Raw genomic sequence first — 16,740 nt, 5'->3', positions numbered from 1 at the left:
GGATGTGATTAGAGCCACAACAACGACCCACTTCACACCCCACCTCTGAGGTTACACTTATATGGGTAATACAGAAGCGTGAATTGCCATACTTACGTAATGTAGTGTTCCTTTCATCAGCTCTCGTCATCAAAGGAGGGCAGTGACTGAGGAGGCTACTCTGAATAGGTTCAGATAGGTTCTGCTGTCTGTATCATCACATTAAATATGTGTATGCTATTGGAGCAATTAAGTTCATTGCTAGTTTTGGCCCCAACACTTAGCTCTCCATTTCATGTTACAGCCTCTCATGAAGTGCTCACATAACTTTCATGTTTGTGATGTATTAAGACATGGACAGTTTAAGATCTTAACAATGAGACATCATTCTACTGTGAATTTGGAAAATACTTGAAGCAGATTGGTCAGTTAGAGGTTTCAAATCCAATGGCCACCTCCATCAGGTGAAGCTAATGTTTCTAGAAAAGTACTTCTGCCTCAGTCTTTGTTGGTTTGCATTCTTAAACAATGTGTACAATTACAGGTTAGTACAATATTGAAAAATCCTATAAGCACCTATTTTGAGCAGAGGTTTGGTGGAAATTCAGTTTACTCTGTTTAAACCTACAGGTAACTGCATTCTACAAAGAAAACACATTATGCTTATCTCCTTCCGTTCAACATGATAATGATACAGGTGTTCCATCACACAAATATTGGATCAAGTTTGTTTTTACTTGTATCAACCATGTCTTGATATACCTGATATACAGGAGAATGTTTCTGGTATTTATGTTTGACACCTGTACCACAAAGCATTGACACCTGCCCCAAGGAGATTTGAGTGCATCTAATGCATGCATGATGCACCCATATGTAGTTAGAATGCACTTGATCTGCCATCCTTCTGGTACATAAACTAATGAAAGATGCATTTTCATGAAGCAGATGTGTAGCTTCTAAACACCTGTTGTACCTGCATGCCTTCTGACACCTGGAGCACTAGGTGATCCTGTGAAGCACCTGCAGCATTTGTGTCAGTATTGATGCCTGTAAAACTCACACCACCTGTAGAACCCATGACACCTGTACTCCTTATGCCACATATAACATCTGTGGTACTCACATCACCTCTTGGACCCATGTCAACTGTGACATCTCACATACTCACGTCAATTGTGACACCTGAAGTATTCACACCACCTGTAGGATCCATGACACCTGTACTCCTTATGCCACATATAACATCTGTGGTACTCACATCACCTCTTGGACCCATGTCAACTGTGACATCTCACATACTCACGTCAATTGTGACACCTGAAGTATTCAGATCACCTGTAGGACCCATGACACCTGTACTCCTTATGCCACATATAACATCTGTGGTACTCACATCACCTCTTGGACCCATGTCAACTGTGACATCTCACATACTCACGTCAATTGTGACACCTGAAGTATTCACACCACCTGTAGGACCCATGTCAAGTATGACAACTGAAACACTTGCATCAATTTTGACACCTGCACAGTATTAATGTTGCATGACACATGTAATAGTTATAGTTGCCTATGACACCTGTGGTACACATGACACTTGAAGGACTTACGCTGCCTGTGACACCTGTGGTACACATGACATTTGAAGGACTTACGCTGCCTGTGACACCTGTGGTACACATGACATTTGAAGGACTTACGCTGCCTGTGACACCTGTGGAAAACATGACATTTGAAGGACTTACGCTGCCTGTGACACCTGTGGTACACATGACATTTGAAGGACTTACGCTGCCTGTGACACCTGTGGAAAACATGACATTTGAAGGACTTACGCTGCCTGTGACACCTGTGGTACACATGACATTTGAAGGACTTACGCTGCCTGTGACACCTGTGGAAAACATGACATTTGAAGGACTTACGCTGCCTGTGACACCTGTGGAAAACATGACATTTGAAGGACTTACGCTGCCTGTGACACCTGTGGAAAACATGACATTTGAAGGACTTACGCTGCCTGTGACACCTGTGGTAAACATGACATTTGAAGGACTTACGCTGCCTGTGACACCTGTGGTACACATGACATTTGAAGGACTTACGCTGCCTGTGACACCTGTGGTACACATGACACTTGAAGGACTTGTAGTGCTCATACGACATGGAACCTGCAGTACTCATTTGACATGAAACCTGCCACCTGTGAAGATCTGGGTAGAGAATAGGTCTTGAGCAACCCATACTTGTGGTAAGACGCAAGACAGGATCGGGTGGCCAGGCTCCCTGACTTGGATGATGCATGTCATCATATCCCAATTGTGTAGATCGATGCTCATAATGTCAATCACTAGATTGTCTGGTCCAGTGCAGTCCAGTCCAGTGCAGTGCAGCGTTAAACAACAAACAAGCAAACGAACATGAAACCTACAGTACTGATGTGACATGACATCTGTCATTCTCACCTCACACCTGATACATGTCAAGTGACACATGTTTGTCCATTATACCTTTGCAAACATCCCAGAAGCAATAGACAAAGTAGAGCGTTTATCACCTGAAATAGTCCAGCCTACTAAAGATGCAAGTTCTGTTCCAGTGAGCAGGTGCTGCACCTGTGGCTGGAGACTCTCTGCTCTTCCCTGGATGTAGTGGAGAAGTGGTACTACCCCTGGTCCTTCATCCGGTCCCCGGGCTGGGTGCAGATCAAGTGTGAACTAAGGTAGGTCGCTGCATCCATCTTTCCTTGGTGACCTACAGTCATCCTAATCTAATTGTTGTAATGTTGTAATCTGTGGTTCATGTCCAAAGTGTCAAAAATCTTTTAAATAGTAGGACCTAACTATTGAATGGCGAAATTGTAATGTTGTAAAGTTTGAGCATCAGTGCCCAGGAATTTACTGTCTAAAATGTGAAGGAGTTAGAAAGAGTTTAACAAAGCAATTAGTGCTACCGAGTTAACTTGTGGCTATGTCGGCATATCTCTTCTCCCTACATTCTCCCTAGTAGATTATGAAAGTCAAAATAAACATAGTTTTAAGAATTATAAAAGTCAAAATAATGTGATGTCATATATTTATACATTTGTTACGTTAATTCTATTGAACGGTGGCAATACATTGTTTTCTTTACACAGCACCGATCTGTTGACAGTACCTGGTGCAATGATCCTCAACCGACATCGAAATGTTGAAAATATTTGAGTGCATGAGCCCATGACCAACACCGAACTGTTGAATATCAAAACTACCTCTATTTTAGATTTTCGACATTTGGGCCCATACCTTGTCTGAGACCTGTTGTAACATTTAATGTTGGCAGCTTGTTTATCTCCATACATAAAGCCATACATATATCAATATGTCTGTTGTTGTTACTAGTTTTTCACTTGTTAAAACTTACTTTTTAGATTACCTTTTCTCTGCACCTTGAATATTTCTTGAATGCAACTGTGACTAACCTTTAGATCTGCTTGACAGTTTTTGAACTAGTATTATTTGTAATTTGCAGCTGTTGTATTCACTTATGCTTTGTTTTTAATTTTACACAGAGATATCTTGAAATATTATGCTTATCTTTGCATATTTTAACACCTATCAACCTGTTTGCTTCAATGCTTCATTTGTTATGTTCTTTATCAATAATCAATTTGAAAAAATATAGAAAGATAAATTTAGGTTAATGATTATATTTTCCTACTGTTAAGACATGTATTACCTTGTATATGAAAGTGTCCCAACTAAACCTTGATTTTATTGCATGTCAAGAATATGTTGCCAGATGATATACCTAGAGTACTGTCGGAAATGGTCAAAGAATGCTTTTTGCCCATTAAGGAGGGATAGATTTTATCAAAGACTGTTGCTCTTGAAATATCGAGTTACTTACAATCAACCTACCTGTGGTTTGAAGTATTTCGGTCACAAGGAGTCCTGTCAACAATTTTACAGGAGAAAAAAAACAAAAACAGTAAGTTCAGATTTATTCCAATAAATGAAATAAAGTCCAATGATGAAAGTCTAAAACAGACTATAGAAATGGGGTTTTCAATTCATATCAACAAGTGTATGGTATAATAAATATAACATAGAAGGTATAGGGGTGGTCTCAAAAACAATACGGGGACATGAAAGGACAGCTTTGATACATGTACTTAGGTCGATTTGCGTTATTTTGATAGCCCTGTGACTTTCGACAATATTTTAATCACTGATTTATTTGATGGCTTACCTGTAGAAATTCTGGGTCAGAATAGATCTCAGTACCTCTTGTTTGTTGTACTGCCTGATTAAAATGGCTTTCGGTTAGGCAGGCTCTGTGGCTTGGCTGATTGTGTGTCATCCAACCCTGATGGTGTGGGTATTGCTTTAAAATCTTGTTTTGTTTATTTGTTGTTTAATGCCGCACTCAGCATTATTCCAGCTATATGACGGCAGTCTGTAAATAATCAAGTTTGGGCCAGGCAATCCAGTGATTGACATTATGAGCTTCAATCTACACAGTTAGGATATGATGATTATCTCTGGTCTTCAGTGGGCTAGCTCTGTAAGATTTAAAAATCAGTAAGTAACTGATGCCCCATGCTTGTGCGTTGCGTAATATGAGGATTGGGTGTTACCATTGAGTGACCTGGTTTATTGTGTAGGTTATTTACCATGGTGATGTGGATTGATGCTCATGCTATCAACTACTGGTTTACCTGGCCTCAATTTGATTATTAGAGATTATTTATAGATCACTTTGATACACTGTAAAAATTCTGTCTGCTCTGTAAAACAACACTCCCTCACTTTTAAAATGGGAGTGAGTGAGTTGGGTTTAACGCCGCTTTTAACAGTATTCCAGTTATATCGCGGCGTGTCAGCTTAATGTGGGAGGAAAGCCCGAAGTGATGCAGGTCTTAGACGTTTACCACTTCGGTGAAACCCACGAGCACGGGTATGGTGCTGACAAACCTTGAAACATAATCGGGGAGAACCGGGATTCGAACCCACAATCATAGGTTTCTGGCGTGTCCAGGGGACGCAACTCTTCACAGCGAATCGCGGCGCCTTAGACGACTGGGCCCCCGTGCCCCCTCTAACATGGGAAAGGGGGGTAGGGTAGTCTTGTGGTTAAGGCATTTGATCATTAGCTGACTAAAATGAGTGGGACACCAGGGGCTAGTTGTTAGGTATTTTGTTCCTTTATTGCTATCATGCAACAGAGGGTTGGTGAATGGTGTTTAGGAAATACACAATTGATTTTCTGGGGTGTGGGTTTAAAGAAGAAGAAAAGATAGAAAAATAGAATTGTTTTAGTAAATATCAAAAAAATAATTTTGCCTCAGGTTTTACTATCTAAAAAGTGTTTACCGTTACTAGACATGCTTCATGCTTTAAGAAACATGTGAAAAGCAGTGTGTCTTTAAATAGTGACCGGAAATAGTATATTTCTGTGTCTGCTAAACAAATCCCAGCACCCCCTCACTTTGCCACCACTGTTAAAAGGACAGACTCTTAGCTAATCTCAAGGTATATTGAATGCTTAGATGACTCTCCTAGCAAAGCAAAGGAAGGTATGGAGAGTCTTGCGATTTTGTATCAGTTACCTGGCTCCCAACCCTGCCCTCTGAACAGATGTAGACAAAACTGCAAGCTGGCTATGAATGGCTCTATTATCACTAGCAATCTATTTTAGTTTACAAACTGCAACAGCATGTTATTATCATTTGTTTACACAGAATGGAAACTGTCTAGTCAGAAGAGCACCTTTGTGTGTTTTCTTTCTGTATAGGAGAGAGTGCATGCCTGCATTATAACCCTGCCTCACATTCCTAGCATACCCTTCAAACATTCACCTTTTCCCTAGCAATCAGATTCCCCAAGCAGAAATGAAGATTTCATAACACAGACTCATCAATAATACATAGTGTCACTCACCCTTGGCTTATGACATAGATTGGTCAGTAAAGGGGAACAGTAATGGAGGATGAAGATCTGTGCAGATTCCGTGTATGTTTGTAATTCCTGAAATCTCCCATTTTTTGGCAGTCCTCATTTACTTTCAGGGCATAAAGGTGATCTGTAGGTACTGACAGGCCCAACAGTGTTGTTGCCACTTAACTGTCACAAAGTGACGGTCTGACAGAAATATATGTGATTATCAAGTCCTTTCAATAAGGTTGCAGTGTTTTTCCAGGGCATACCCTTGTATGAATAAACAGCCGTCAATCTTGTAAAGGGTTTGGGGTTGTTTTTGAACAGATTCTCAGTTCTTATAGGCAGTTCTCCTGTCAAGCAGTCCGAATTTGAATGAGGAGCTCTATGATATCTTATCTTCTTGTTATAAATGTGTTATACACATGTATTTTTGAAGGTGACTGGTTTTAACTGTGCAGATGTCTGTTAAGTTCCGACAGCTGATCACTCAGGCGTGATGCATGTAAACACCTGAAAAAGGTGTTAGCCTGCAGTGTCTGTTGTTTATCTTAGGTTTTACTTTTTGGCCTGAAAGATTCCCACATTCCAAAGGTCGTTATCCTATTGTACTGTGACATCTCTTTAACGCATGTCAAGTTAGGTATCTCTCTGACTTGCCAACGGGTACTTTTCTATTCAACCTACTTTTGTTTTGGTTTGTTACTGAGTTAATAGAGTTGGTTTCTTGTGGTAATGGTAATTGAAAGAACTGACACTATTAATACTTGGATTGCGGACACTATTCAGTTAATTGTATGATGATTTCCTACATGAATAAGAAACCCAAGTGAGTTGGGTTTAAAGCTGCTTTTGAACAGTATTCCAGTTATATTCCGGTGTGTCAGCTTGATGTGGGTGGAAAGCCCAAAGTGATGCAGGTCTTAGACGTTTAACACTTTGGTGAAGCCCACGATCATGGGTATGGTGCTGACAAACCTAGAAACATAATCATGATGAATTGGGATTTGAACCCAAGATCATAGGTTTCTGGCATGCCCCTTATGCAACTTTGCACAGGGAATTGCAGCACCTTAGATGACTGGGCCACCTGGGCCCCCTTCAAGAATAAGAATCCATACGATCAGTGTCTTCATTTGCTATATGAAAATGCTCTTACTGAAAAAAAAAGGAAAAGACTCTACAGTGGCCACCAAAGATGAACTTCAAAAGACATTGAATTAAGGCACATATCAACTATCATTATAAGCATATGTTGTCCTGTCTGTGCGCTAGTGAGATGGATTGGACTGTTAACTTTTGTGAGTCCTCAGTAGATCCAGGATTTTTGATAATGTATTGTAATATGATTGTGTCAGTCGCTTCTCCTACAATAAGCGGGCAGTTGCCTTTAAACAATAGCTCTATTTGAGTGATGTTAAACCCTTCATCAGTAATGGTTGTGTCAGTCACTCCTCCCATGCCAAGCAGGTGGTTATGTTTTAGCAGAAGTATTACTTGAGCTCCCATGGTATGCAGGCAAATTGTTTCTAGCAGTAGCATCATTTGAGATATGTTACACCCTTCATGCTTCATCACTTAAGGTTGTGTCAGTCACTTCTCCCATGCCAAACAGGTGGTTGTGTTTTAGCAGAAGCAGTACATGGGCTCCCATCCTAAGAAGCCAGTTGTCATTGAGCTGAAGGATTACTTGAAAGACATTACACCCCTTCATCCTTCATCACTTGTGTCTCCTTCATCACTCTCCGCAGTAGTTGGTTGTGATTAGCATATGCATTACTGGATAGGATTTTGACCCATTATCAGTAATGTTGTGTCAGTTTCTTCTTCTCTCATGCTAAGCAGGTGGTTGTGTTAAAGCATAAGTGTTACTTGAGAGATATTCCACCCCTTCATCGGTAAACAAGGCAGTGATCAGTGACTCTGCCAAGCCTTCACTACCGGAGATGAGGCATCACAGTAGTCCATGTTATGTCAGACTGGAGATCCACCAACCTTCGCCTGTCAGTGCCATCAAGTTGCAATCAGTTTCCCTCATTTCATTCTGTGAAAAAAACAATTGTTGGTGAAGGATAACTGTCAAATGCAGTTGTTGTGTCATGCTAGGGAGAAGGTGTTTAACGGGGCAATAATACTTGGCATCACACCCACAGCTTTCAGGCTGCTGTTTGTTATTTCTCTGCCACAGAAGAGTGGCTTTCTATTTTGCTCCTGCTGATTTGAAGAGGGTCATCAACCAAGAGTGTTTCAATCTGTAGTTTGTCTTGGCAATAGCTCCTGTTGCACACTTCTAAATAATAATATTATAAATTTTTCCAAGCTATGCTACCCAGCATTTGTTAAGCAGTTTGTTTTCAAAATAAATCATGTCACTTCATCATTTGGAATTTGCTGAAGCATGTAAGGCATGCACAGAAGCAGCTGTTGTAGTTGAATGTTATGGAAGGTTTATGGTAAATGTCAATGTGTGAAGTGGAGTAAATGCAGAACAAAAAAGTATGTTGGTAACTATCACTTCATGATGGGTTCCTAGAACTTAATGGATTTGTAACCATGTAAGATATTTGGAGAAAGTAATTGCTTCATAGTGTTTTGTATAATTTTTTATCACAGTCTGTGTCTTAAGCTCAAGTTTTGTAAGATATTTTGGGTACTACACTCAGCTTGAAATTGGCGTATGAAACTACATCGAAACGTCACTAATTGCAATAAACTAGAAAGTTGTATGTTTCCTTATTTTCTTATTGGCTGAGAAAGTTCATATTTATGAACTGACTGAAATGATGTCAAGAGACAATTTCGGGCTTGTAGATTCCAAAGTTTTTGGCCTTGACACAACATCCCATATGATGATCATAACAATGAAAATACACTAACAATAGATAGCAACTGTTTTAAGCTAATATGTCTTGTATACTGGCTTCAGCATATGTATTATCACTGTCTGCTAGACTCACTGCAAACTCACTTTCACTGCCTGCAACCTCTACTACACCTGACTAATTCAGAACACCGACCTTCTAACCATTCCGATTAAACAAATAAACGATTTGAAATGAATAAAAGCTGCAAAAATTGGTCAATGAAATAAAAGATTTCATTATATGATTAAGACAAAGACATGTTTTTGTCTTTCAGAATTCTGTCCCAGTTACCCTTCAATATGTCTGTAGATCGTGAATTAAAGCGAGTGCAAGATCGTGTGGAAACTTCTATTGTGCAGAGTGCCAGAGATATCCTGGTTACTTACCATCTCTTTAGTTGGGAACTGTGATGGAGCCTTTGATTGTGATCAATATATACGTCCACTCCAGTTGCTCTGCCCTGACCTTGGATAATGCAGGTCAAAGTCAGATCAGGGTCAACTAGTTGAACTTCTTCCAAAGGGTTACGACAAGTTCTTGTCTGTCCATTGTGCCTGCTGTAACTGCTGCTATCTTCATATATGTGATCATCATTCCTGCTGTTGATACAACCAGTAGCTGTCCTCAATCCCTGGTTACTCCTGGTCAAGGCTGGTGAAGGCTTGGGCGGGTGAGCTAAGTGCTTGCTTTGGATGGGGAGTTGTAATCTTAATATGTGATGCAGATAGCTATGTTATAGGGTTTGAACAAATTATAGATATGAATCAGAAATGTCCATTGAAAGTGTTTTCCCCCTAGTATTAACATGATTACAGAGCATTATTTGTGTTAGGCCTTACATTTTTTACTTGCGTTACAAATCTGCCCAGCTTAAAAATAAAATAACATGGGGAAGAAAAAACAATGGTATTGCAAGTTTTTTTTCTGCTGCCACGAGTTGAAATCATTTTGATAATAAAATAATCTCCAAATATTTGGCATCAACTGAAAATGCTGAAATGAAACACATTTTTGAATTCTTGAAAACAGAACAGTACAGAAACTTAAATCTCTGGTGTTAAATTCAAGTTGTTTAAAGGCCCAAAACAATTGAGCTCAGATGTATTTTCTTTCCACCTGCTGACTAAATTAAAGACCCGTGAAGATCTGGGTTAGAATAGGTCTTCAGCAACACATGCTTCCGGTAAAAGGCGACTAATGCTTGTTGTAAGAGGCGACCAACAGGATCGGGTGATCACGCTCACTGACTTGGTTGATGCATGTCATCATATCCCAATTGCGTGGATCGATGCTGATGATGTCAATCGCTGGATTGTCAGATCCAGACTTGATAATTTAAAGACCGCCGTCTTATAGCTGGAATATTGCTGTGTGTGGCATTAAACAACAAACAAACAAACCAAATTAAATCTCAAAAAATGTTTGAAAAAGTGTGTAAATATTTCAAAAACAACATCCATAAACCAAAATAAAAAAATCCTGGCCCTGTGATGATAGTTTCTCATATAGACCCTGAAACAAAAAATATTTCAGTATCCCAAGCAAGTCTACAAATTTTTGGCAAGTCTAGATTTGTTCAGTTTCAAGAGATTCTCTGGACTGTTTTCTTTTTATATTATATACATTCAAAGACACTTTAATCAAAACCAATGTTTAAATATTTTCATTTCAGAAACTAAATGTTAGTCTATCTATTGGCTTTTAATGTTCCCGACACCATGAACACATCTCATTTTGAACTTACAGTCTTGTAACTCACCTGTAGTCTGTAGTTGCATTTTACAATGTTGAACTGTCTTTTAAGCTTTGAATGTATCACTGATAGCTAGCTTGATGTTTTTTTTACAGAATCTTGGCTCACTATTCCTTTACCTTATCCCAAGACTGGGAGCTACTTCGCAAACCAGCCCCAGCAAGTTTGAAAGAAGGAGTGCGAGACATGTTGATAAAGCACCATCTGTTTAGCTGGGACTTATGATGTGCTACCTTTGTACTGTGGACACCCTGTGTTGTGGAACCTTGTTTTCTGGACTCACCTGCATAGTGTGCATCTAGTGTCACAAACTTGCTTGTCGTTAAAACTTTTCTTTTTATGTTCGAGGGTTGTATCTTGTATTTATCCAAATCAGTGATCAAATTACTAAGCATGGATGAACAATCGGAGACCCAGCCTATCCGACAATAATCAAGACAGTGATGTTGAAGTTAAAATAGGCCAGTGATGTGAATGTAGGGCTTATAGACAACCTGGCATGTAATGTGGTTCAGGGATGCTTGTTTTTGCTTGTTCGTCCCGTTCTTAAACTCTGATTTGAATTTCTTACAAGCTAAAACAAATGTAATATTTATAATTTCCAATACAAAACAGTTAGGAAGTATGGAAAATCATGCATTCTGCCTAAACTTCCACTTGCACGAAAGCTATGTATGATTGACAGACAAACATGATGAAAGTGTCAATAACAGATGGGGTGGTTGTATTTTCAAAGCTGAATACTGATACACTCATTTGTAGAGTCTGTATCTTGTTTTTGACCACAACTGCAAATGTGCAATATGTATATCATGGGCTTATGGAGGAATTAGCACCAGGCCTGGGGGTAGAAGGTGGACTGACCAGTGGTCATCATAACCATGGACCATCCTAACTGCAGCACACAATCTATATATCAGTATATTTAATAGTGGAGCTGAAGAAAGTGTTGTCATAGAGGGTACTACATCAGTTGCTTTTCTGTATACCGAAATATACCCTGGCTGAAATCTAAATGCTAGAATATACCCTGGTCAAAATGAAAATACGGAAATATACCTTGGCCAAAATTATAATACAGAAATATATCTTGCCTGAAATCGTAATACAGAACTGTACTATGTTGTCACAAAGGGGTGATTGTGGTGTTAATATGAAATGGATTTTATTAGAACATATAACATGTACAGCCATGAGTAATTTTAATATGGTTACCAGAAATCTGCAGAGAAACTGATTTCATGCACTGTTGAATGGATTCGTCAAGTTGTTTCAGTTCTATGCTGTGGCCGACAAGGGTACAGTGATCCCTCGCCAAATAATTGATGAGTGTTATAGATGATCAGCGGTTTAATGAAGGTCGAGTCGTAGGTGGTAGGGGGCGGTTGGATAGCCTAGTGGTTAAAGCGTTGGCTCGTCACGCTGAAGACCCGGGTTCGATTCCCGACATGGGTACAATGTGTGAAGCCCATTTCTGGTGTCCCCCGCCGTGATATTGCTGGAATATTGCTAAAAGTGGCGTAAAACCATGCTCACTCACTCACTCACACTCGTAGGTGGTAGATGACCAACAAAACAGTATACATGCTCTGCCTACCTAACACGATCTACGTTGCATGTAGCGCAATAACGAGGGAACACTGTATATTTCTGTATTATGATTTCTGCCAGGATACATTTCTGTATACAGACCAGTACCTGGGATACATTTCTGTATTACCCTGTATGACAATGACCCGCTCAGCAATAGTTGAAGCACAGGGAAGGTATCTGTTGGTAGATGAGCACTGCACATGTAGTATGTGCATAGAATTAGAGGATACTCTATGAGTGGTTGGGTTGTACACTCAAGGGCAAACCTAATTGCCTTCATATAAATTATTGATAACTAAATAATAATAAGTATGATGCTACTGACGGTATGACATTTTAGATTGATCTAACGTTGTACACAACAAACCCCGTTTCAAAATATGGGTAGCTTATTGACATTTTAATGCAATTTTAGTCAAATAATTTTAAGAAAGCCACACCTCAAATCTGCTGTACATATTAAAATCTGCGGTATCTAATAAAATCACAATTAATATATATCCAAAATTTAATTTTCAATAATTTGAAGAAATACTTAGAAAGTCTATTTTGAAATCCTTTATAAGTTACAGACTTGTAAGACATCAGAATAATATGAATAAGAACATGATGACACTTACTTGTGTCTTTGAGGATACACAATTCTAGGGTGCAACAAAAGTAGGGTTACCATCGTTACTTATGTTTTTGTTATCATATACCACACATCTTTCATTATTTTGAGTGCTGATAACTCTCATTTGGGCTAAATGGTCACAGATGAAAAATTCTCATTTGATCTTTATTGACTCAAATTCTTGAAACCTTACTGAATATTGGCAATGTAATTATTGTTAGAAAGATGCAGCATACTGTGCAATGTTCAATGCTATTTTAATCCTGTTGTATATTCTTTTATTCTGTCAATGAATGTGAGTCATGGTATGTAGTGAATGAATGCATTTAGCTGTTTATTTGTGAGGAGACGTGATATCATTATTTCCGATGCATGTCAAACTGCTTCTGTATTATCGCTTTTTATTTTTTATTAGTTGGTTTACAAAATTTTGTCCGAATATTTTGTGTAGAAGGTTTTAAAAAGATATAAACATGACCACATGCACCTTGTTTAACTGAAATGATAAACAACAAGTTAAGTTTGTGGGAAATTGACTGTAGTGTTGCAAGTTGATGGTTTGTCAAACTGACACCAGTTTCAACAATAAGCATAATCTTTGTATACACTAAACAATATAAGTAAATCAGGGTTTCGATTGCTGACCCTTAAGATATTTGCAAGAGCCATTAGTTTGTAAACATACTGGTTTTGTCCTCCAAACTGCTAGAAATGATATTTCTTAATTCGTTGTTAATTCTTAGCGTGAAATGGAGTTGCTTCAAACAAATTTGTTGAAAGTGTTGTTTTTTTCTAATTTAAGATTTTTATGTCAGTTGTTTTTGTAAACAAACTAGGATAAAATAAAAGCGAGAAGAAGTTTCTACTTTCAGCAACCTTTAACCTTTAAGATTGGAAATAATGATGTCAACTTTGACAGCAATAATGCATTTTGTTGTGATAAGTTTACAAACTCCTTTGTTTGTTTTTATATCATTTGTGTGTTTGATTTATCATGTTATGTACCTATAGTATTATGATCAGTTTATTTTAAGTGTTCTTTATGAAATCCAATTCACTAACACAAATGTTGTGATCATGTTTTATTTGCTGTGTGTGTCGTATTGTTTGATTGTGCTTGTAGCATCGTTATGTCTATGTCTTGTTGATTAAAACCATAGCCTACGACAATGGCAGCATACACAATACTTCAATGCTGATGTTTTTGCAGTATTTGCCAATAATCTCACTTCTTATTTATAAACACTTTCTTTCAGACTCTTTGCCCAGTTTTCCTTTAACCTATCAAGAGATTGGGAACTTCCAAAACACTCGGATGGTTACAAGCCGTTCAGGGAAGGGGTCAAGGACATGCTGGTGAAGCACCACCTTTTCTCATGGGACCTGTGAGTGGTGTCAGTGTGTTCTGTCAGTAAGTGCTGACAGTGTGTTCTGTCAGTAAGTACTTCAGTAAGTGCTGACAGTGTGTTCTGTCAGTAAGTGCTGCCAGTGTGTTCTGTCAGTAAGTGCTGCCAGTGTGTTCTGTCAGTAAGTGCTGTCAGTGTGTTCTGTCAGTAAGTGCTGCCAGTGTGTTCTGTCAGTAAGTGCTGCCAGTGTGTTCTGTCAGTAAGTGCTGACAGTGTGTTCTGTCAGTGAGTGTGTTCTGTCAGTGAGTGTGTTCTGTCAGTAAGTGCTGCCAGTGTGTTCTGTCAGTGAGTGTGTTCTGTTAGTAAGTGCTGCCAGTGTGTTCTGTCAGTAAGTGCTGACAGTGTGTTCTGTCAGTAAGTGCTGCCAGTGTGTTCTGTCAGTAAGTGCTGCCAGAGTGTTCTGTCAGTGGGCTCTGTCAGTCAGTAAGCGTTGACAGACATTTTGACATTGAGGTAGGACAGTGAGTTCAGGCACTCATGACATCACGGCTGGAGCAGCAGTGTCAGTACCAGGACCCTCAGACAGATTGTATCTATATGCTGTTCTCCTGGCTGATTATTACTTGGGTAACTGTGCAAGTAACCAAATGTCAATCCATTTTTGTCGTGTGACGACTTTAATACCAATTTGAATTGGTTGATGCTAGGTCATAAATGAAATGGATTGATACCGGTTTATCATAAACTGTTCTGGTATCATACCAGGATCTACATTGATACTATGTAAGTGTACCATGGTAACTATACCAGGATCTAGGTACACTGATACTGTATGAGTGTACTTTAGTATCCTGGTACCTGACACTGTTCTATGGCAACAACGGATTATGTAAGGGCTATGAAAAATCTACTGCTGGATGAGAAACAGTTTCCCTTTAGGACTGTCTGAAGATGAAGTAACACAAAAGATTCATGTCTTTCTTTAAGGTTTACAAAATCTGTTAGCAAAACAATGTGATACAAAAAATATTGTTTGGATAGACTTCCTGGTTATGATTTATGCTATATCTTGTCAACGTATTTATAACATTTTCTAATCTTCGGTAAAATGTGTTAGATATTGGTGTTGGAGGATGTAATCTGTAAAGATTTCTCAAGATATTCTAGTTTGGAGCTGTAAGGATCAATGCCTTCTAACTTGCATTACCTTTTTGCAGCTTAAACACGAAGCTAAGCTAGAATCCCTCACAACAATATTTTTACTTCATTAAGCTCTGAAACTAGGAGCAGAGATCTTTTGCTAATTTTATTTCTAACCTGCACCTGCTTCATTCAAACATCAAACTAGTTTTTGGAACCATTGATACGTCATGAATGGAAGTTATTTTCTGATTGCAATATGTTAAGAGGAGTTGATTGTATAGATGCCAAGACAGAATTAAATCTGTTATTGTTATGATTAACACATGTAATCAAATAATTTGTTGTATGTTGAAAGTGTTATATATAATCTTGTTTACATGTACATTCATTGTAAATATCAAATTTAATTTATTTCTGTTTTTAGTGTATCAACAGTGACACCCTGTTATTCTGGATGGAATTCACAGTAAAATTGTCAGAATTAATAAAACAAATAATATGTTCACAGTTGTATGTTTTTGTGAAGAGGTTCCCAACACAATCATCCAGAAAAACAGGTTTCCTTACTAACAGGGTCTGGAATAACAAGGTTTCACTGTATAACTGCAAGTTACATCATTTCTTTGAATAAATGAGAAAGCAAGATTAGTTAGTCACCTGGAACTGCTAACAATCCCTTTTTATGCTATCTGCAAAAAGTCAGCATTTTTTATTAATACTGTTTCATCAATAATAATGCCAGTAATTTGGATTTTAGTTCATCTCATTGCCAACTGATTGTCACACTATTTCAACATATAGTTTGATTGGCCCAAACCGGATTATTTACAAGCCACCGTGATATTGCTGGAATGTTGCTGACTGTGGCATAAGACAAAAAAAAGTATTATCATTATTATTTGTCATGTGCATAATCTCAAACGAATGAATGGAGATGTGATATTTAAGCTTATTTTGTTCTCTTATTGTTTCTGCCAAGTCAGTTTCATCAACAGAATCATCAGTGTGTATTGCCCTATGTATTGTATTGATAGATATGTGGGGGAATTAATTACAATGATGTAATCATAAATGTTTGCACTATCCTTTTTTGTGACCCTGCAGAACAATTAATGGTCAACATATATTTAGTAGATGAAACGGTTTTAAGAAAATAGTGTTACTATGGTTACATATCAAAATGTAGCAGAGGCAGAATACCATGGATTTAATAACTAACATAAACCTTTTTTCAGGGAGTTTTCCAAGTGTTTAAGGTCTCTTAAAAAGTAGCACATTAATTGCTAGTTTTTGTTTATTGATAACCGCATTAACATTTCCAGAACAGCCCGAGACCATGTGGTCTCTGAAATCATTGATCATAAAATTTTAGAATTGTGTATGGTTTTAAGCACTTATTGGTTCATTTATTGACCTTTCTGTTATATATGTTTAAAAAGTATGTCCAAGTGTTGTGCGTTACAAGTTTAGCTAGTATGGTGTGTCATGACACTGGTAGACATACTACAGTGAATTAAAACTAGTT

General features: G+C 38.3%; 1 protein-coding gene across 1 annotated transcript in view; it reads left to right on the top strand.

The window, feature by feature from the left end:
* Window positions 1–15,382, top strand: part of LOC139468077 (small G protein signaling modulator 3-like) — a 75,760-nt gene extending 60,378 nt beyond the window's left edge. The window contains exons 19-20 of the mRNA XM_071249786.1: window positions 2,582–2,704; window positions 13,983–15,382. Coding sequence (XP_071105887.1) covers window positions 2,582–2,704; window positions 13,983–14,115 — 256 coding nt within the window. The 3' untranslated portion in view covers window positions 14,116–15,382. The remainder of the gene's footprint in view (window positions 1–2,581; window positions 2,705–13,982) is intronic.
* The last annotated feature ends 1,358 nt before the right edge of the window (window positions 15,383–16,740 follow it).

Source organism: Haliotis cracherodii, unplaced genomic scaffold (assembly GCF_022045235.1).
Source record: "Haliotis cracherodii isolate W230 unplaced genomic scaffold, xgHalCrac1.p SCAF_2, whole genome shotgun sequence".
Lineage (NCBI taxonomy): Eukaryota > Metazoa > Mollusca > Gastropoda > Lepetellida > Haliotidae > Haliotis > Haliotis cracherodii.
The sequence above is the reverse complement of the archived record's forward strand: the minus strand, read 5'-3'. Positions and strand labels throughout refer to the sequence as shown.